This window comes from Caretta caretta, chromosome 13 (genome assembly GCF_965140235.1).
Source record: "Caretta caretta isolate rCarCar2 chromosome 13, rCarCar1.hap1, whole genome shotgun sequence".
Taxonomy (NCBI): domain Eukaryota; kingdom Metazoa; phylum Chordata; order Testudines; family Cheloniidae; genus Caretta; species Caretta caretta.
This window is the reverse complement of record NC_134218.1, coordinates 27,192,438-27,214,364: the sequence shown is the minus strand read 5'-3', so window position 1 is coordinate 27,214,364 and position 21,927 is coordinate 27,192,438. Positions and strand designations below refer to the sequence as shown.

The following is a 21,927-nucleotide window of genomic DNA, read 5'->3' as shown; positions in this document are numbered from 1 at the left end:
GTGATCAGCAGGTGGGCCATTTCCAGCACAAATCCAGGTTTTCTCACCCTCCACCCCCCCACACAAATTCACTCTCCTGCTGGTGCTAGCCCATCCAAAGTGACAACTCTTTACATAGTCAAGTCGGGCTATTTCCTGCATAGATCCAGGTTTTCTCACATTCCCCCCACCCCCATACACACACAAACTCACTCTCCTGCTGGTAATAGCTCATCTAAACTGACCACTCTCCAAGTTTAAATCCAAGTTAAACCAGAACATATGGGGGGGGGTAGGAAAAAACAAGAGGAAACAGGCTACCTTGCATAATGACTTAGCCACTCCCAGTCTCTATTTAAGCCTAAATTAATAGTATCCAATTTGCAAATGAATTCCAATTCAGCAGTTTCTCGCTGGAGTCTGGATTTGAAGTTTTTTTGTTTTAAGATAGCGACCTTCATGTCTGTGATTGCGTGACCAGAGAGATTGAAGTGTTCTCCGACTGGTTTATGAATGTTATAATTCTTGACATCTGATTTGTGTCCATTTATTCTTTTACATAGAGACTGTCCAGTTTGACCAATGTACATGGCAGAGGGGCATTGCTGGCACATGATGGCATATATCACATTGGTGGATGTGCAGGTGAACGAGCCTCTGATAGTGTGGCTGATGTTATTAGGCCCTGTGATGGTGTCCCCTGAATAGAGTGAGGGGGCTGGGCAAACAGTGCCGGGGACCCTAACATATGGGGAACCAGGAGAGACTGGGGAATGAGAGGGCAGAACGGAGGAGCCGGGGGAAGGAAGGAAAAATGCAAGGAGAGCAAATAAGGAGAGAGCATGGAGCTGTAGAAAGACAAGGAGGCTAGAGAACGGGACAATGGGAGGAGCCATGGGACATGGGGGCAGGGCCTGAGGCACGTGAAGGAGTGTGGGGTGAATTGGAATGAGACAGCGTTGCCAGCTCTCCAGATTCTATCATGAATCTCATTACTACTGATGGTTTTCTTAAGCCCCTGCGCCTGGAGTCATGTGAATATGGGAGAAACTCAGATTTTGTTTGAAAATACAGTAGATTTCTGGTTGCAAAGAAAAAACTTTTAAATGTGACCAAGGGAAGACTCAAAAACCAGAAGGCTAATAAAAAGAACCCCAAAATGTGTTGGGTTTTTATAAAATCTTATGATTTTTATGCTAGTCATGTTATGGGGTTTGACTCGTGATTTTTGACTGCTTGGTGTTGGTAACACCTGCAGATAACAAGGGAAGGAGATGTGGTGGGATTTTTTTTTAGACAGGGGAACTAGGAGAGAATAGTGTTTTTTCCCATGGAAAAAAAAAGTGGGGGGGGGGGTGAGGAAGGGAAAACAAGAGGTACATGAAAGGGAAAACACAAGCGCTGGAGAGAGAGTGGAAAGAAAGGAAATGCAGAGACAGGGAGGTGATGGAACAGGGAGATGGAGCAAAAGAGAAGAACATAGAAAAGGAGAAATGGAAAAATAAGGAAGAAAACATAACTCTCTGGTTATGGTGAACTAAATGCATTATGTGGGACTTCTGCTGCCTCTCTGCCCTAGCAGGAATTTAACCCAGTGTAAACTGGCTTCTGTTGCTTCCTGTAGCTGTATTTTATTGATATTTACCTGGCAGGCATCCCACTGCTCTGTAATTGTTGGGAGAGAGGACGACAGAATGATGCTGCTTTGGGGATTTGAGTTTTATTACTTGGTGGCTGTTAAAGTAGGGCAGGCGTTTATTTATTATTTTTAATTACATGAAACAGTGGTGGGCAATGGATTTCTTCTGAGCCTAGCGCCTCTGATTTAGGACACTAAGAAACACCCTGAAATAATGAACAGGCCAAAATTAAGAGAAACACCTAAGAGGGAAACAGAACAGTGGGGACGATCTGAGCCAGTTTGCTAACAGGCAGCTCAGAGGGAAACAGACTGCTTCTCCGGTCACCAAGCAGATGGGGAAAGGGCCCGACGAGGTATTTCTCTCCTGGTGTTTGGAGATTCTGGTTACTCTGGGGTAAAATCCTGGCCACACTGAAGTCCGTGGGAGTTTTCCCATTGATCCTGTGTATTTAAGGTACATCAATATTGCTGGCTATGTGCTCTGGCTAGTGAGGTTAAATGGCAAGTATGGTCTGGCTTGCAGCTCCTTTGTTATTGTTACCGCCAGCCGTCTTTGTTGCTTCCCTCCCCAGGGAAATGGTGCCATGTCTCTGAAGTGGATGCTATGGGCCAAGCTTTCAGAAATCTGAGTTTCGAGCCAGGGTTCAAATCTGAGTGCTCGCACCTCTGATCACTCTCTTTGTGTCCACAGTGAGGTGCAGTAGGTGGAGGCTCGTACTCACCCCGGCAGTTCAACAGTGGCACAGATTGTGTCCAGAAATGGGAGGCACCTCCCTTCTGGTAACAAGTCCCTACATGGGGACCACGCTAACCAAAACTTCAGGAGTCCCTGCCTGCATCCCAAAGATTGATCAGTCTCCTGCAGATGCTGTCCTCTGGACAACTAAATCTTCTTTCCCTTGCTTCCTCCCTGTTCCCAATCCTGGACAGCATCTTCCTCTCAATTCACTTTCTCCCTAACCCTGCTAGATGAGCTCCTTGATCGTCTACTTCCAGAAGACAGACAGTTTTGCATTGTTGTCTCAAGCTCCCATCCACCCCTGAGTCAGGCAGTGTCCAGAGACGTACCTCCAAGTCAAAGCTGAACCACATCAGAAAGTTACTTTGGAAGAAGTTCGCGCTGCCACTTCCCTTACTATAGAAGATTTCAGGTGCCAGGCCTGTCAATCCAAGATCATTCATCAGTACTATAGACCCCGAAAAGAAAAGAGCCCACCCAGTCTCAGTAATGGTGGGCGTATCTGATGCCCCTTTCTGAGAATAGCTTCTGCTGAGACCTTTCTAAGTTCAGAGCCCAGTAGTTAGCATCTAAACTCAGCAGAGAACCCGTTATAATAATGCACTGCATTTTGCATACTGTGCCTTTACCCACAGGGATATTCATTGAGAATATGATCTATGATGGCATCATATTGTCTGCCACGGGCTTATAAACTGTTGCAGACAGTTATGGGGTGGATGCCATTAAAGTCTGTGGTCTGTTCTAAACCTTTGTCCCCTGGAATGGAAAGGAAATGAAATTCCAGCAAGTCAGACTGGGCGGGAAGGAGAGGGTGTGAGAGGGAGTTACGGAGTTATAGCACCGTGATTTCAGAGCCATAAAACTCAGCATAGCGGGAAAGATTATGGCTCTGAATGGTGGAAAATCGTTCTTTAACTACTGAGGAAGTAGGGTGACCAGGTGTCCAGTTTTCGACCAGAACACCCAGTCAAAAAGGGACCCTGGCAGCTCCGGTCCCACTGGGGCTGTGCTTGGGAGCTGCAGGCCAAGTAGCCTCTCGGAGGTGCCTACACACCAGTGCAGCCATAGGAAAGCTCTCGGTGCAGCTCCACACAGCCAATGGTGGAAGGCGGTTATCAGGACAGAGTGGGGATGGACTTTGGGATCTGTGTTTATGCAACTCCTCTGGCCCCAAACACCATATGCACAGGGCAAGAAGGGACTGAAGCCAGTATTCCAGCCCATAAATAGGCGTAACTGCCTTGCTGACTGTATCAGGAGATGGACTCCACTTCCCTCACCCTCCCATACTTCTTGCACAGTGTCCAGTTACTTGGGGTGTGTCTTCACTACGGACTAAATTGGCACCACTACCATCGATGCAGCGGGCATCAATTTAGCGGGTCTAGTGAAGACACGATAAGTCAACGGAGGAGTGCTCTCCCGTCAACTTAATGAATCCACCTCAACGAGAGGCAGAAGCTATGTCGATAGGAGAGCATCTCCCATTGACATAGCATGGTGTAGACATGTAGATGTAACGTCGACTTAAGTTACATAACTTATGTAACTTAATTAGCCTAACTTAGATCAAATTACACCACTAGTGTAGACAAGGCCTTAGTCTTTATGTTGGAGAAGGGACTTTCGTGCCATATGTGGGGAACTAATGGAGCTCAGCAGTGAAATCAACTCAAGACTACCAAAGTATCTTTTCAGCTGATACTTTCTCTACTGCTGGAATAATTATGACACTACAACAATTAATACAGGGAGTAAATCAGCACAGCATGCCACTTCTCACTGCCTGTGATGTGCCCTCAGACAGGTCACTAAAGGTGCAACCACTCAGATTCACACCAACAGGTCAGGTGCATTCTCAAAAAACGTAACACAAGCTTTGCAGGTGCAAAATGAACCCACAAGGCTAAAAAGATTTTCTCCTCAATCCCTTTTAATTTGCTAGTCATGAACCTGTGTGGATCATAAATAATTAATAGGTTATTTAGCGATTTAAAGCTGAAAAAAGGAATTGAACTGGAGACTATGCCTATCATAGAATTCAGGAATGGTGCTGGCTCTCTCTCTTAAACAGCATACGTATTACTTTTTAAATACTATATAGCCCTCTTTGTTACCTACTGATTGGAAAATTGCAACAATTATCCCTGAACATAAAGGGAATCATGAGCTGTGAAATTACTGAGCGCACAACTTGCAGCTAAACAGCTCAATCTAGGGCACAAGACAACACTCTCTTTTAATCAGTGCAGTTTGCAGTTAGATTGAAAATATATGTCTGATGCACTGAGACCAGTTTCCAGAGATGCTGGTTAGGTTACCCCGGCCCATGTTCTCACATCTCTCAAGAGGTGCCTAAGGCCCAGTTCTTCTAAGGTATTTGTTGCCTAACTCCCATGGAAGTTAGGTACCTAAATACCTTTGAGTCTCTGTTAAGCGTGTTAGCAATGAGCTGATGGGGACGTCTGCACATCAGCAAATAAGGGTTTTGAATTCTTTATCTGCTGAGCTAATGAGAGCATGATGCTATAAGGTGCTAAACAGCTCACAAGATCAGGCTCCTTCTCTCCAGGTTAAGCCAATTTTCAATTGTTAAATGGCCAGGTTCAAGATTCATAGCCAGGTTGCAGTTGAGGAAGGTCTGTCTATTTTCTCATTTACATTACAGACCTCCCTATTGGGGCAGAATTCACAGAGCCCGCATGAGGTCTATGCAGCTTTAGGGTGGGATTTAGGTACATGCCTATTGGCAGCATGTCTGATAGCGGATGATCCTATGCGGCACAAACACAGTCTCTCCCATCTCCAGCGTTTGTACCATTGTTTGAGCTACTCAAGGGCCATTAACACTCAGGAGGCTACTTTATCTGCAGTTCTGATCACAGAGTTAAAATGGGATTCCATGAGAGTAAACACCAGGAGAGCCACATGAAAATCTCTGGACTAGCCCAGTTTCCTTCCATCAGTCGCTGGGTCATGGTTGGCAGGTGTTGAACATAGCATTTACCCATGTTGAGACCAGACCAGCTCCCCATCCTACCCTAAAGTTGGACTCTCAGCATTCGAGAGAGTAATGGTCTGGTTTTCAGCCCAGCCTTTATCCAGCTTCTGGTTTTGTACTCCCACTTATTTATAGATGTCAATGTACTTGACTGCACCTCCAAATCAGATATGTAAATTTCAAAACATCAATTATACCTGCAAATACTGAGGTGCAAAATTGTTCTCATAAATGTTTCCACCACCAAAATGGGAGGGTTTCCAAATCTGCCCTTCCATCTCTAATACCCAAAATGGCACTGAGAGGTGTTCATCACTGAAAACAATATTTCAACTTTTAGCACAGGCCACTTAAAACACCAATTTACTGGTGTGACAATTCTAAGATAGGCATAACTCTTTACAAATGTGTTGTCTTTGGCATTAGAAAAGGCATCCTTCCAGCTGGCTGTGCTAGGGTGGATCCATAAGTGTTTTAGACATGGATTATCCAAGAATACACAATTCTGATTCTGAGAATGAGTCATATAGGTGCTCCAGTGCCACAGGGATGAGAATGATACGATGGATCGATGGATGAGAAAGAAAGAAAGAAAGAAAGAAAGAAAGAAAGAAAGAAAGAAAGATAACTGACTTGGCAAACGCTATGGAAACAGTATAGTTTATTGGTTAAAACATCAGACCACCTGCATTCTATTGCTCATTCTGCCCCTGACTCATTGCATACTGGGCAAGTCAGGGTTTTACAAAGACTTCTCTTAGGGTGGGTTAGTGTAACAATAATATTAGCTATCAAAGAGAGAGAACATTGTTTCCTTACAGAGAATAATGATGAGATATGTTTATGTAGTGCCTGGCTCCCCACCTTGGCTCCATGGATTACACAGATTATTTCCCTTGAATGAATAATTCATTGTCAAATTACACCGTGTTGTATTCTAAGTCATTAGTCAGGACCACTAATCCCTCAGGGGAGGGACTCTGATTAAAGAAAGAGGAGCAACAGGTATTTTATGCAGCATCCCCGAGTGAAAATCTGGGGCTGAATGGTAACCATTTAACAAAGGGAGGGCTCCTGCCCTTTCACTAGTACATATGTAGAAATGATGACATTATTGTAAGCACTGGAACTGTGTCCCCCTAGATGCTCCCATACTTGGGAGGAGACTTAATTCGGCCCATCAACAAAATAGGCTCAGGTCCTAAAATGAGAAAAGGAGTACTTGTGGCACCTTAGAGACTAACCAATTTATTTGAGCATGAGCTTTCGTGAGCTACAGCTCACTTGCTCACGAAAGCTCATGCTCAAATAAATTGGTTAGTCTCTAAGGTGCCACAAGTACTCCTTTTCTTTTTGCGAATACAGACTAACACGGCTGTTCCTCTGAAACCTGTCCTAAAATGAGATCCACCTGGGCTGCCCCTGTGCATATGTGGAACCCCTAGGGCCCTTAGTTCCATCCGCCTGGTTCCGACCGCAGGATCAGGGCCTTAGAGGAACGCTAATTCAGAGCGAGCTTCAAGGACGCGATTAGTAACTAAAGGTACTAAAGGTCGACAGCGATCTGAGAGGAGCAGTGAAAAATCAACTGGGCAGGAAAGGAGAGAAGCAAGAATGATTCAAAGAGGTACTGAGTGTACTGGACTTTATGCCTCCTGTGATTCCCAGTGTAACCTCCCTTCCTCTACCCCAGCCACTGCAAGCTTCCCACCTGCAAGGTCTGGCAGTGAGCATGCACATGGAATGAATTACTGCGGTGACTAAAGAGAGTGATTTCTCTGGGTTGGAGTTATGGGGGCCATGCAGAGATGCTACCACCTGCCTCCCCAGCCTATGGATGGTGGGAACATTTCCCTCTGTAGAGTCACCCATCTCCTAACCTTTGGGAACAGGATCCCAGCAAGAGCTGGTATGGTTGGAATCTGCTTTGACTGCCAGGTACAGAAAGGTGTCCAGGGAGAAGAACACAGACCATTTTATAGGTAGGGATAGGAAGATGCTGGAATAGGTGATTCTTCTATATGAGCGCAATAGACAGACTTCGTCCAGGTCTGTTCAGCACTGTGGGTAGATGGTTAAAATTCACTGGTTAGTAACCACTTATAATCATGTGCTGTGAGGACACAATCTGTGGGCCAGGTTCTCAGCCATGCCACACTCTGCCGCTGAAGAGGGGGTGAGGTCAAAGCCTCTTACCACGCCCATGTTTTTAGCCACAGTTAGTGATGTGGTAAGTAGTTGTTGAATGGGTGCAGCCTAACTTTGTAAGGTACTTTCTTGTGGGCCATCATCTGTGTTCATCCCATCCATTATCATGGACCACTACAGCTAATTCAGTAAGGACAAATGCAAAGTACTCCACTTAGGAAGGAACAATCAGTTGCACACATACAAAACGGGAAATGACTGCCTAGGAAGGAGTACTGCAGAAAGGGATCTGGGGGTCCGAATGGATCACAAGCTAAACATGAGTCAACAGTGTAACACTGTTGCAAAAAAAGCAAACGTCATTGTGGGATGTATTAGCAGGAGTGTTGTAAGCAAGACACGAGAAGTAATTCTTCCGCTCTACTCTGTGCTGATTAGGCCTCTGCTGGAGTATTGTGTCCAGTTCTGGGTGCCACCTTTCAGGAAATATGTGGACAAATTGGAGAAAGTCCAAAGAAGAGCAACAAAAATGATTAAAGGTCTAGAAAACATGACGTACGAGGGAAGATTGAAAAAATTGGGTTTGTTTACTCTGGAAGAGTGGACTGAGGGGCAACATGATAACAGTTTTCAAGTACATAAAAGATTGTGACAAAGAGGAGGAGGGAGAAAAATTGTTCTCCTTAACCTCTGAGGATAGGACAAGAAGCACTGGGCTTAAATTGCAGGTTTAGATTGGACATTAGGAAAAACTTCCTAACTGTCAGGATGATTATGCAGTGGAATAAATTGTCTAGGGAGGTTGTGGAATCTCCATTATTGGAGGTTTTTAAGAGCAGGTTAGACAAACACCTGTCAGGGATGGTCTAGATAATAGTCCTACTATGAGTGCAGGGAACTGGACTAGATGACCTCTCGAGGTCCCTTCCAGTCCTACGATTCTATGAAACCTTCCATCTCAGAGAGCAGAATCTGAAACCCCAGTGAGCACTGCCCCATTGACTGCAGTCTGTTTCCCAAACCTTCCCTGAACCACAAACCCCATGGCGCCTCCAGCCCCCCCGCAAACAGAGTGCTCCGGGTTTCCCCAGGACAGACGCTGGGTGTGTGAGAGCACAGAGTGTTGTTGTGGAGATACAAGAGAACGTTGGAAGCACAGATGGATGGACCTCTGCCAGAATCATTTTTTATTTTATCCAGCCTGGTTCACCTCTCCGTACTTAAAGCGAACCTGCTATAGTTAGTCAAGAGCATAGTCGCTGCTTTCTCTGTGGATGCACGTGTTAATCAGCAGCACAGCGGGTGCGCACCAGATACATTTGGCAGCAGCTGTGTTTTACCTGGACGATCCTGGTACATTCAGCAGCTGCATTTTCCTTGCTGTGCTATGGGCCTTGGCATGCCGGGATATCTGGCCTGAGCAAAGCAGTCACTGTCTCTGAAGTGCTTTGAAAGTCCTCTGCGCGTCTTATGTGTTTTCCTCTTGTGAAAAACAGCTGCAGGGTGGAGAGACTGTTATCGAGTCTCCAGGGTGTACTAAAGACAAGAAATTTAATAGTGACACCTCTGGTGTGCACGTGCATACATTCGCTCTCTCGCTCTCTCTCTCTCTGGCCAAGCAAACCACCGCATCTTGATCGAAATTCAGGCCCAAGAGAACAGCACCAGTTTGGTTCTGATGACCATGGCCGGTATCCCAGCTGGGGAAGCAGTGTATTAAACATTCTCTTAGCTGCCGCTGCCCCTTACTCATCCTCCCAGCAGGAGTAAATCGGAGCAGCTCTAGTGATGTCAAAGGAACTGGGCTAGTTTACACCAGCTGGGAATCTAGCCCAAAGTGCCAGGCTTGTTCCTCTGGGGATGTCTTTATACATGGAGAATACAGGAAGGAAGTGCCCAGATCCCACTGGAATTCAAAAGGAGTTGGGTATCTCACTCCCTTAGGCTCCTTGGACAATACCAGCCTGTGTCCATATGGTTCCACCGTGACAGACTGCCGAATCCTACTGCTTTCCTGTTTCACAAGCTTCACGCTTATTTACTCTCTCAATGAGCCTAGCAAGGAGGACTGTGTAATGCAGAAACAAGGAGAATTAGATGCTAGAGAGAGATGATGAAACGTGTGAGCGCAGGAGTGTAACCAGGGCCAACAGGCAACGAGATCTAGGACTCTTTCCTCTATTTCCCTTCACTCACACTAGGGCTCGTCTACAGTTGAAACGCTGCAGGGGTGCTGCTGTAGTGCTTCAGTGTGGACACTACGTACGCTAACAGGAGGGGCTCTCCCATCGGTGTAGTTAAACCATCTGCCTGAGAGGTGGTAGCTAGGTCGATGGAAGAATTCTTCTTGACCTAGCATTGTCTACATGGGGACTTAGGTCGGTTTAACTATGTCACTCAGGGTGTGGATTTTTCACGCGCTTGAGCAACATAGCCAGGTCAGGCTCGTGTAGACCAGCCCTAGAGCTAACTTAGTCCACAAACTCTTGCTGGAACTAGGGGCAGAATGTTTTGAAAGGAGATTTTCAGATAAGCATCCCGAAGTTCCTGTGTTTCTCCAAAGCTCTGCAGTCTAGAAGGAGAGATAGAAATCTTAGGACAGACAGGGCCAGATAAAGGTAACCTGGGTCCCTCCTGACACCACAACACAGGACTCCCCAAGGTTCTGTCCCAGAGAGGCAGTGCCATGGGACCCTCTTTTCTCCCCCAAGGACTAGCAACTGGGGCATCCCAATACTTTGCCTTGCAGCTGGAGTAAATCTGCTTGGCTAGGAGGGATGGGCTTGAAGGACTTTTCTTCCCCTGTCACACACAGAGTTCTTTGTTAGGGTCATGTTGGCAGGGCCTCTCAGAGTAGTGAGCAGTTCACACCTCACGGTGCTGCCTGCAGACTCAGGCAGATATCATTGCATCAGATACACTCAGGTTACATTTTCAAGCTTTTATTCACAACAAGGAGGGCTAGAAACATACTGTTTTAGGTGGTGCTAAAATTCTGATGTAATTCTGTGACTCCAGAAGCTGGGGCCTTAGACACAGGGCTAGACACAGGGCTATAAATGTTATGCCTTAATTCAGCCCTGAGAATAGACTAATGTCCATCCGAGATGGGTACCACTGCAGACAGGGAGTATTTCTGATCATGGTTCAAAGCAGTAATTGCAGAGCTGTGTTGCAAAGAAAATAAGTTAACCATGCTTTGAACTTCTGAAAGAATTTGGGCTGGTTCTGAACATGAGATGAATGCTCGGATTGGCTCCCACTTTATCCAGCCTCATACTCTAGCTAAAGCACTTATGTTTTCCGTAGTGCGGGTGTAAAAGTGTACAATCGCTTTTCCATACAGGCCACACCCCAACCTGCACGCGCTACTCAGACAATGCTTGGGCACCAGTTGAGTGGGCACAAAGTGCATGGATGCTTTGGCATGAACACTTATGCAGCAAGTCCTCGCTGGAGTGCACCGGCTGGGATGCAGGCTGGGGGGTTGTGCTGCAAGCACATGCCGCAGCAGACAAGCATCCTGTCCAGTGCATTCAGCTCCCCAGCCTCCCTCCTCCCAAGTACAGATCACCCTCCCAACTCTGACCTACCTGCCTAGTGTCGGCAGACAGCCACTTTCATCCTTCTTCCCCAGTGCAGACATTGCCTGCTCGTTTGTGTGTATGTGAGGGGTGTTGTCTCTGGGGGGAACTGACTTCATGCTTGCAGAAACTAAGCAGATGGGCTGCCTGGTATGGAAAACTGCCTGCCTAGTATTTCCCATGATGTGGGGAGGAAAGAAGCATTTAGAAGTGGGTCTTGCCTTTGAGGAGCTGTAGCTCCTAGCAGACGGTGCTGGGGAGAGCAAAGAGGAGGATTATCAGAGAAAAGGTCAATATCATTTATAAAGGTATCAGGAGCAGGTGTAATGAGGGTGCTGGAGCAGAACTGCATGTCCTCGATAATAAGCATTATACGTATTAAAATAGCAGGGACAAAGGCTGAGGAAGGAAATTGAAATTGATCCATGTTAAGGCTAAATGTGGCAAAGGGCAGCTGTGCAGAAAAGTGCAGGCATGGAGAGAGATTCCAGAGCCACCGGCAGCAGCTTGTGAGAGGGTCCATAATCTCTTAGGCGGAAGAGCAGGGAGGTCTGCACAGAGCAGCGGACGCAAAGGGGGAGAATAAACACAAAGCCAGTGGAAAACTGGCTTGAACTCCCAAGAGGGGGTTACTCAGAGCCAGCCCTAGAAGGATGGGGCTGTGCAGGAGGAGGCTGTTGCACAGCTGGGGAGAACCTGAGATGAGAAAGAGAGGCTAGATAAGCAGATGGCTCAACCTACATATTTCTTTCCCAGACCAGGCTGTGCTGACCCAGATCCTTCTGAGCTGGGAGAAGTCAGCCCACCAGCGAATGCTGGACCTGATTCAGAGCACACTTGCACCAATTTTACACTGGGGTAACTCCAACGACTTTAATAGCATCACCTCTGACCTACCCATGTAAGTGAGGGCAGAATCAGTCCCTCATAGCTCATACACAGAGAGATTGAAAAGACTGGGATTGTTTACCTGACAGGAGATGAGTCAGAGGCATCATGATAGAAGTATGTAGAATAATGAAGAGGACAGAGCAGGCAGATTGGGAACTTCTGCTCTCCCTGTCTCACAAGAACAACGGGACCTTCAGTGAAACTGGAAAGTGGCAAATTTGAAACTGATGAAAGGAAATTCTTTTCCATGCAATGCATAATTAGCCTGTGAAACTCACTGCCACATGATGATGCTGAGGCAAATAACTCAATGAGATGGGTTAGCATGAACACCCAGTTACAACAGTGAATGCCGACAAACAGTTCTGGAAGAGATAAAAACATCACATTTCAGGATTTAACCCAGTATAACTGGTAGGGATTAGGAGGTGACCTTCATGGGGGTAGATTATCCCACAACTGCCTGCCTATTATGGGGTTCTAAAGCCTTCATATGAAGCAACTGGTGCTGGTCACTGTCAGAGCCAAGATACTGGGCTTTATGGAGCCCAGGGGTGACCCAATCTGGCAGGTCCTGTGTTCCTATGCTCCAGAACTGGCCCACTGTGGAAGATGATGTGAGATCCGAGTTACCCAGGAAAGAATTTTCTGTAGTATCTGGCTGATGAATCTTGCCCATATGCTCAGGGTTTAGCTGATCGCCATATTTGGGGTCGGGAAGGAATTTTCCTCCAGGGCAGATTGGAAGAGGCCCTGGAGGTTTTTCGCCTTCCTCTGTAGCATGGGGCACGGGTCACTTGCTGGAGGATTCTCTGCTCCTTGAAGTCTTTAAACTACAATTTGAGGACTTCAATAGCACAGATATAGGTGTGAGGTTTTTTTTGTAGGAGTGGTGGGTGAAATTCTGTGGCCTGCGTTGTGCAGGAGGTCAGACTAGATGATCATAATGGTCCCTTCTGACCTAAATGTCTATCAATCTATGAATCTATGATTGGTTACATTCACACTTGTAAAACAAGGCTCTAGAAAACGATGAAGCTAAAGGACTGGGATTTTTAACAACATAAAATGTTTCATTTGCAGCAGGAATAGATTAATTACAATAGTGCTAGTAACAATGCTAATTAATCAGAGCTTTCCATCTTCTTGTCTCTATAGTGGATACGACTTTGACTATGACTACTACAGAGATGACTTCTACGACAGGTGAGCGGAGGAGCGATCGCCAGCAGTGCTGTATTCTGTGTATGCTTCTCCATGAGCCACAGCCCAAAACACTGGGCAGAGTAGAATAAAGAACAGCAGAGCTGGGGGAGAGAGACTTTGCAAAGGCGAGGCAGTGGCAGAAAAGAGGAGTTTTCAGATGAGGTCTGAAACCAGCTGGGGAGGTACAGGAGACAGGAGCGGCACTAAGTGGGGTGAGATTGAGAGGTGGCCATGCTAGATAAGCAGAAGGAGCAGGTAAGAGGTGAGAGGAGGAGCCCCCTCCATGTTTCCTTCCCAGACCAGGCTGAGCTAGATGGTTCTGAGCTGGGTCAAGTCAACCCACCCCGGGAATGGTGGGGGATGTTATGTGGATGAATACCACACAAGAGGGGTGTAGGTTGGGAAGGTGGGAAGGGGGTGAATATCACACTCCACTCTGCAAATCAGTGAGGGAGGGAGAAACAGACCAAATTATTTCCCTGTCTCAGATCTGTAGCTTTTAATGTGCTGCTGTCCTCAGGCAGGGACTGCTGCGCGGCCGTGAGTGCCCCCGCAACTTCCACTGACTTTATGCATGCCCCCAGTTCCTCACAGGATCAGTCCCTCTGTGTCCTGAGCGCAAAGCTGCTCAGCAGACAGGTGTGAGGGTGTGTTTTTCTAAATGGCAGCCCTGGGGTGACGTTCCTCCCTGTGCAGAGACAGCACAAGGCCTAGGAACCACTTAGGAGCCCTTCAGCAGCAGTGTAAAAGAAGCCGAGCTGAGACTGGACCTTTGGGTTTTTTGGGTCCATCTGTTACTCTTTGTGATTTCCAGGAAGGTGTGTAACATTCACCGTCGGTGGCGCCTAGACCTTGTGCTGGCTGTCTGCATGGGCAGGGGGCGGAGTTTCACCCTCAGCCATGGAGCTGAACCCCCTCTCGGGAATAAATATTCTGGGATCAGAAATTAACGAACAGACTCCAGTTTGCCCTGCTGGAGCTGCAGGGAGACCAAGGAGCAAACACCTGTTTGCATCAGTAAAGGAAGTAGCTAGGACTCCTACACAGATCTGCTGAGTAAGGAGGTAGCGTTTCTACATAGTGGGCTCTGTGTCTATGCCTATGTTGCAGTCCAGCCTTCCTCTCCTTCCTCTGCTGCCTGCCTTCCCCTTCCCCCTCACAGCTTGCCATCCCCCAACCAGGCCTTGGGGATTCCTGTTATCCTTGGCTTGCTCAGCACTGCTGAAGCTAGTGGCTACTCATGTTGAAAAGATGCCATTTGGCTGGAGGGCAATGGTTTGGTGGCAGAGAGGAGGGAACAGGGCATCCACCTGTCTGGATGTAGCCTTGATAAATGTAAAGGCATCTCCTCTGCTCATGTCAAATCTCACAATGGTAGAAGCCATGGACAATCTCAAAGGTCACTTGCCCCCTCCGTCCTGCCAGCTTCTTGCAACACAGGGTATAAACAGGGATGGCTGGGAGGTTGGGGGGTGGGGAGAGGAAATGCAAAGGAAGGAGAAGGGGAAGAATGGAAGGGGGGAGAGGAACCAAAGGTCCTTCCCCTGTAAATGCACCCCAGCCCTTACAGGGTCTTGATCCCCTCAATTATTTCTGAGAATAAAAGCCTTCAGGGGCAGGTTAACAAAACACATTACATAACAGACCACTGCATTTAGCGAGAGTGATCTCAGCATGCAGAGAAATTGCCAGCATAAGGGCTGAAACGTGTACCATCAAACTGTATGCCAGAGTCCTGGTTCCTTTCTGTCACTAGTCAGGGTGTTTGCAGTGGTGTTGTAGCCGTGTTCGTCCCAGGGTACTAGAGAGACAAGGTGGGCGAGGTAATACCTTCTATTGGACCAGCTTCTGTGGGTGAGAGAGACAAGAAGAGCTCTGTGTAAGCTTGAAAGCTTGTCTCTCTCTCTCACCAACACAAGTCTGTCCAATAAAAGATATCACCTCCCCCACCTTGTCTCACTCTTCATGGTGTCATGTAGCAGCAGCTCGTTTGTGTGTAGTGGCAGCAACCTCTAGCGGCATGATTATGCACCGTTCCCCTTTGTGACTATTGCTGGCCTATCTCCCAAGTCCTGTTTCATGCTGAAAGTGCGGCTTTCACTCCACTGTTTGCAGACTGTAACCTGTTTTCACACACACAGGCTTTTCGAGTATCGAGGCCGGGTCTCTCCGGTCCCCAGGGTGGTTCCTGTGAAGCGTCCCCGGGTGACCATCCCCTTAGTCCGACGTGTAAAAGCAACGCTCCCCGTCAAACTTTTCGCCAGATCAGCCGCCATTGCAAACAGCTCTGCCAAATTAAAATGTGAGTACCTATGTACGCAGGTAGATCAAACACAAGGGACAAGGTGCCAACATCCCATCAGATCACCTGTATGATAGATTATAAAACACTGGCCAACTGAGAAACTCCAAGTGTTTCCCAAGCTCTGATCAATTAAGGCTCACAGCCCCCTTGTGAATATTATTATCCCCATGTTACAGATGGGGAAACTCTCTAATATGGAGATGGAAAGTGACTTGCCCTAAATCAGTGGACAAGTCATTGATAGAGCTGGGAAAAGAACCCAGGTGTCCTGCCTCTCAGTCCCATGCTCTAACCATTAGATTGTGCTTCCTCCTTAATTACACTAATTAAATACACCTGGAGCTGACCCGTAATTCAGAGCAGGGTGCTCATTCTTTGGAAGAGCAAGGGCCATATTGGTAATTTGTCAGGAGCCCAGGGACCATAGATTAAAATAAAATATAAAAATACGAAAACCTAATATATGCTTCTACTTGTACCTGCTCGACAGAGTAACTGAATGGGTCTTTGGTTTGGTTCACCAGTAAGAAGGAGTTCTAGCTGTTCACATATAACGGCAGCTGCAATAATAGGGAGCGGGTGGCTGGGAACGATAAGGCGGCAACATGAGATCAAGGCAGCAGAACTCAGAAGAACTGGGTTCTGTTCTTAATTCTACCACTGGCCTGCTGCGTGGTAAGTCAGTTTCCCTTTCCTGTGCCTCGGTTCCCCCATCTGTAATATGGGGATAATGACACCAACGTACTTTGTAAGGATCTGCAAAATCTCTGGAGGAAATGCAGTGTGTACACAGGCAAGCCCTTCTAATTCACACTTGGCTACTTTGCACACCCCATCATGCACAGTCATAAAGTCAGACTCACCCCACCTCTCAACCCGGACTCATTGGCACAGATCTATAATGAGGCCTCATATTTCTAAGACATTTACACAATATACCGTGCAACGTGTATTGTGAAGTCTTCTAAATAATTAACATTCAGCTGCTTTTCCAAACAAACCAAGGGCGAATATCCAGGGATGCACTGACCTTCCTTTCTTTTAAATCCTGTTGTTTCACTCACCGATATACAACAGTCAGTAGTTGACAAGCGGCGAATTAAGAGAAGCTAGCAAGGTTCTGTGTTGTACAAAGGGTGAAATCCCGGGAGTCAGTGGTTCAGTGGGGCCAGGATTTCACCCAAAGGATTGATTTGATATTATTATTTGTTGGTTACACTTTCTCCTAAGGCTGCACGTGGTTCCCTATTTTACAATCCTCCATCTGAGCATACTCAGTCCTTCCGAAGAACTCAGCCAAAGGCTGTTCCTTGCTCGCCATTTCCAGGTACTGCTCGCCAGTGAAGATGGGCAGTATTGGCACATTGTGCACTGAAATGTCCCAGATTACCGAGACCTGAGACTCCTGCACGAGGGGCCAAGAGAGCTGATTTAACTCCCAAAGTCCTGTTCCAGCAGCACTGGGCTCAGCGTAAAACTAGCGCTTTACAGGCAGTCTCCTCTTTGGTCGTTGTAAAGTGCCAGCCTGGAATTTGGAGTGGGTGTTCCCAAGATATACTCTGTCCTGCATGTCAATGGCTACATGTAAATCAGCAGCACTGACTTCACTAAACTGTCAGCATGCAGGATTTCACAGGCTCTGATTGCATGGACAATGTCCATAGGCGGCGTCTTTCTTAGTTGCCTGCGGGTGCTTGAACCCCCACTCCACCCCTGGCCGTGCCCCCACTCCACCCCTTCCCCCAAGCCCTACCTCACTTCTTCCCACCCCCGCTCTGCCCTCGCTCCACCCCACCTCACCTCTTCCTGCCCCCACTCCGCCCCACCCCGCCCTGTTCCACCCCTCACCTGAGCATGCCCTGCCCTCACTCTGCCCCTCCACCCCACACTTCCTGCATGCCGCGGAACAGCTGATCACGGTGGTTGGGAGGAGCTGGGGGGAACAGGAGATGCTGAGAGGAGGGGGAGGCACTAACCGGGGGGGCTGCCAGTGGGTGCTAAGCATCCACTATTTTTCCCTGGTTGCTTCAGCTCTGGAGCACCCACAGAGTCAGCACCTATGGCAATGTCATTCCCTGCTACTCAGGGCCGGATTAAGACCTTTAGAGGCCCTAAGCACTGAAAAGATTATGGTGCCCCCTCATATGTAATTCAAAATAAAAACAATACTATACTGTAAAATAAAATTTTATTTTTTGAAATGACTCAAAACTTACATGTATGCTGAAATTAAAATAGCTTCTTTCTAGATTTTCTGATTGCAAAATTCTGGATAAGTTCATCGAAGCTGACTCGATGAAGCATGTCCGCTTCCATGCACAATAGGGAAAGTGAATCAAGTCTGTCCTGATACATTGTTGTTCTCTGAGGGTTTTTTATTCTTTTCAGCTGAGAAAAAGAGCGTTCTGTGGAGCAATTAGTAATCATCAATGTTAGAAAAATACGTCGTGCGATCTCTACATTTGGAAATACACATTGTATTCCCTCTTTCAATATTGTGTCATGAAGATCAATGTGACTGAATTTCATTTTTCCTGTTTCATTAAACTTTGCGTTCATATAACAATGGAACTGCCGTACTTCTCCACAGAAATTCATGTTCAAGTCAACAGGATATGAGTCAACTAGCTTTTGGGAACCTTGTGAATATTGTTCGTCAGATAAGTCCATATTGTTTAGAAAAGAAAATCTATGTGATATTTCTTTGTACACTTCACCTCTCCTCTTCATATGAGTTTCAAGTGTATCAATTATAGCGTAGTAAGTAGATACGCGAAATTTGCCTCTAGGATTCAATGCTGTTTCTGTTGCACTGCTATCATTTGCTTGTTTTTTCCTGATTCGCTTGCGGGACTGGGCTTCTTTGAAGTTAGTATCAGGCAAGATACCTTTTGATATGTCTTCAAATCTTTCGAAATCATTCCTCAAAGTGTGTAAGTGGTCTGCTAATGATTGACAGATGTCTGCACATGTTTTCAAATCCAATTCTTTTTCTTGGAGAGCTTGACTTGTGTGGTAAAAGTGTTGTAAAATTTCATTCCACATGGTCAACATGAATACAAACTCTAGTTCAGTGTGGCTTTTCAAATTGAGGAATGTTATAAATCGTTCAACTGGTTTTCCATCTGTGGGAGACACATATCTTAGTGCAATACTCAATTGTTCAATATGTGAAAGATCAGGTGTAGAGTCAACAGATAAACTGGAGTACCCAGCAGTACTTATTTCATCCACAATAGCTGAACGAACTTTGTCACTCATTAGACCAATGAGTTCATCATATATTGTCTTGGATAAGTATGATGGGTTACCTTTGCCAGCATCCCCATATTTTGAGATATGGCCTGCTAAAAATGGGTCAAACTGACCCACAATCCCAAGAAATTTCCATTATGCAATGTTCCAAATGTGTCATTTGATCCCCGGAAAGGCAGACTACATTCAGCTAATGTTTGAATAAAGGCTATAACACGCTGCAAGACATGTTGCCAGTATTCACGCTCCCCTTTAATTTGTTCTTCCAATTTTTGTGTCAATCCAAAGCACTGTCTTTGATTTAAATATGTCAACATTGAATCTCTGTGAGTAGTGCTGTTTTCATGTTGTTCAATTAAAACAGTGTTCCTCCAGTCACTAGATCCATCTGCAGCAAACCGGGATGTTGAAGGTTTATATGCAAAAATTTTGCAAAGAAAACAGTACACAGACCCTGTTGATGGTGAATACAGTAGCCATTCTTGAGTGTATTTCTCACCATTCACTTTCATGCCAAAACGTATTTTTTGTGGACAATATCTTGTTTGTTTGCCATTGGTAAAAGTCCGACGTGATTTCTCAAATGGCCCGGTGTGGTGTTGACAGTCATTTGGTCCATGATCTATCCAGTAAGCAACATCATCGGTACTAAAATCAACCCACATACCAGGATCTTTTCTCCTATTATTTACAGCATGAGCAAGTTCAGTCTCTGACACAGCCATACCTTCTAGAACAATGTCTGTTTTACCACCAGGAGTAGGATGATCAGTTACAGTCTCTGACACATCCACATGTTCTGGAATGGTGTTTGTTTCACCAATAGAAGAAGGGTCAGTCTCTGAAACAACTACAGGTTTTGGAACAATGTCTGTGCTACTGAGAGAAGATGTTACTTCTGTTGGATTCGCTTTGAAAAATGATGTCAGCTTTGGAAGATTTTGGAAAATTTCACTAGTTTTTTGTTTCTTTTCTTCCACCAGTTTATGTTTCTGTGCTCCACTCAGTTGGTTACGTTTCATCCTGCCCCTTATCTCAGTTATCTGAACTTAAAAAAAAAAAAAAATTACACAACGTACACTATTTTATGTATATATATAATATATATATATATATAGGAAAGAAAAAAATGAATCAAGTACGTATAACTCAGAAGAATATAACAATAATAAAACATAAATTTATTGCAATACATGACAGGATCTGATTTCCTCGCATTATTTCAATCTACGTTAGTAGGATGCCCCCCTGGTTTAGGTGGGGATAAGTAATAAAAAGAGAACAGAAAAATGGGGGAAGAGTGTGGAGTGGAGTATAAGGAAGTCTAACAAAGTTCTGGTTTTTCCCATGATGACTACTTCGACGCTTTTTTTGAAATATTACATTTTTTCCAAAAGAAATCTCTTTTTTTTTTTTTTTGTACCCCCTGCTTTGCTGGTGCCCTAAGCACGTGTTTAGTCTGCCTATTGGGTAATCCAGCCCTGCTGCTACTCTAAAGTTTGGGCCTGAGGGTGAAGTATGGAGCTTCCCGCTTGAGGAAATTATTGCAAGGGAAATGAAATGACCATGCACCTGGGCTCTGTGGGTAAGGCCAAGATACCGTGATGACCCGTCCCGGTTGGAACTAGCACAGCTACCTGCTGACAGGTGTGGGCGACATAAACCAAAATCAGGGGGGCAGACATTGCTGCAAGTTGAGTAAGGTACAAAATGTGACCCTCCCGATACCTGTTCCAGGGGCGCCAGCATGTGGGTTCTGGGCCTCTCCCTGCCCTAAGGGGACTGGCAGCAAGTGGGTCCTGACATAATCAGCCCAAGCCTTCTCAGTGGTTTCCAAAGTCAAGGGGTGAAGATGCAGGCTGGATTTTCAAAGGCTCTGTCTAAAATAGACCTAGTAAATGTGCAACTGCATCTGGTACCCCCTCCAGATTTGCTGGCAGCACATTCGTGCATGCCATTTCGGTAGATGTGCACCTCTCCCGTTGGTGCTCAAAGCTGCCCAAGTGTTCACACATATGCCCATTGGCACATGCCAACACAGGGTCCGCATATACAGATCCAACATCCAAAGTCAGTTTGGGACTTTGTAATTGTCCTGGGATGTGGACTTGCAGGCCTGCGCTGGGAACATCAGCGGGCTCCTGTGAGTTCTGGTATGGACAGCAGCAGCCCTGCTCCCAGACTCTGCTGGCCTAAGCAATCAAAGCTCTGTGTGCAGGAATGGGACACAGTAATTTGTTCCGAGAAAGGAAAGTTACAGTGCTGCTGGCTAGTGGCTGGGAATGGGGAGTGTAACATGGAGACTGAGGGGAGCTCTGCTAGCCAGGAACTGTTTGAGCCTGACAACAGTGGTTCCCAGCTCATGCTGGCTTCATACCAGTTCCACCCAGGCCACAGTCTAACCTCCTGTCTCCCCCTTATTGTTGGTACCACCTTGCCCAATGATATGATCAGTAACTTGCAGCAGGAAGTGAATCACATCAGAAAGGCAGGCCAGAGAAGGAGGGAGCAGGTTACTGCTGGGACAGCAAAGAGGCAATGGGCTTTTCCCAAAAGTCTCAACCTGTCCCACTTGTCAGTGTTTCTTGGACAGGGCCCCTGGAATTCCACCTGGCCCCCAGTGAGTGGAGCAGGCTGACGGGCAGCCCCAGGATTTCCATGCAGTGGGTTTACATGTGTGCATAATATTTATACAGTTACAACAGCCTCCAGCTCTAACTCCTGTTGGGAGTGCACTGCTAGCTGCCCCAGTTATATCCCATCTCATTTCCTAGGATGTCCCATTGAAGCAGTCCCCACCCCGTCTCTTCAGTGGCTCCGAACAGTTTCCGTGTTGACACCCCAGATTATCCCTGATTGCATCCCCACCATCCCAGTCACTGGGAGATTTCCACAGTGTTGCTGTGGCTGCCAAGCTCTGTTAGGGCTGAAGGTTTTGTGACTAATCCAAAATCTTTTTTAAAAACCAATCAAACGCTAATATGTAAAATAACAACATGGAATAAAGCCTGTCCTTCTCCCTCTCTTCTTTGAAGTGAAATGCAATGAGCTGCAGACAATCAAAACCGAGCTGACACAGATCAAATCCAACATTGATGCTCTTCTGGGCAGATTGGAGCAGATTGCTGAAGAACAGAAATCATGCACAGGTCAGTTAGCTGCACATAATGGCAC

At 46.3% G+C, this 21,927-nt stretch overlaps 1 protein-coding gene across 5 annotated transcripts in view; it reads left to right on the top strand.

Moving 5' to 3' along the window:
• The window catches only part of RALY (RALY heterogeneous nuclear ribonucleoprotein), a 281,974-nt gene that overhangs the window by 247,039 nt on the left and 13,008 nt on the right, over nucleotides 1-21,927 (top strand). For all 5 annotated transcript variants that reach the window (XM_048820190.2, XM_075118841.1, XM_048820192.2 and 2 more), the window contains 3 exons: nucleotides 13,146-13,193; nucleotides 15,335-15,495; nucleotides 21,789-21,902. In XM_048820190.2, the coding sequence (XP_048676147.2) occupies nucleotides 13,146-13,193; nucleotides 15,335-15,495; nucleotides 21,789-21,902 (323 nt within the window). The remainder of the gene's footprint in view (nucleotides 1-13,145; nucleotides 13,194-15,334; nucleotides 15,496-21,788; nucleotides 21,903-21,927) is intronic.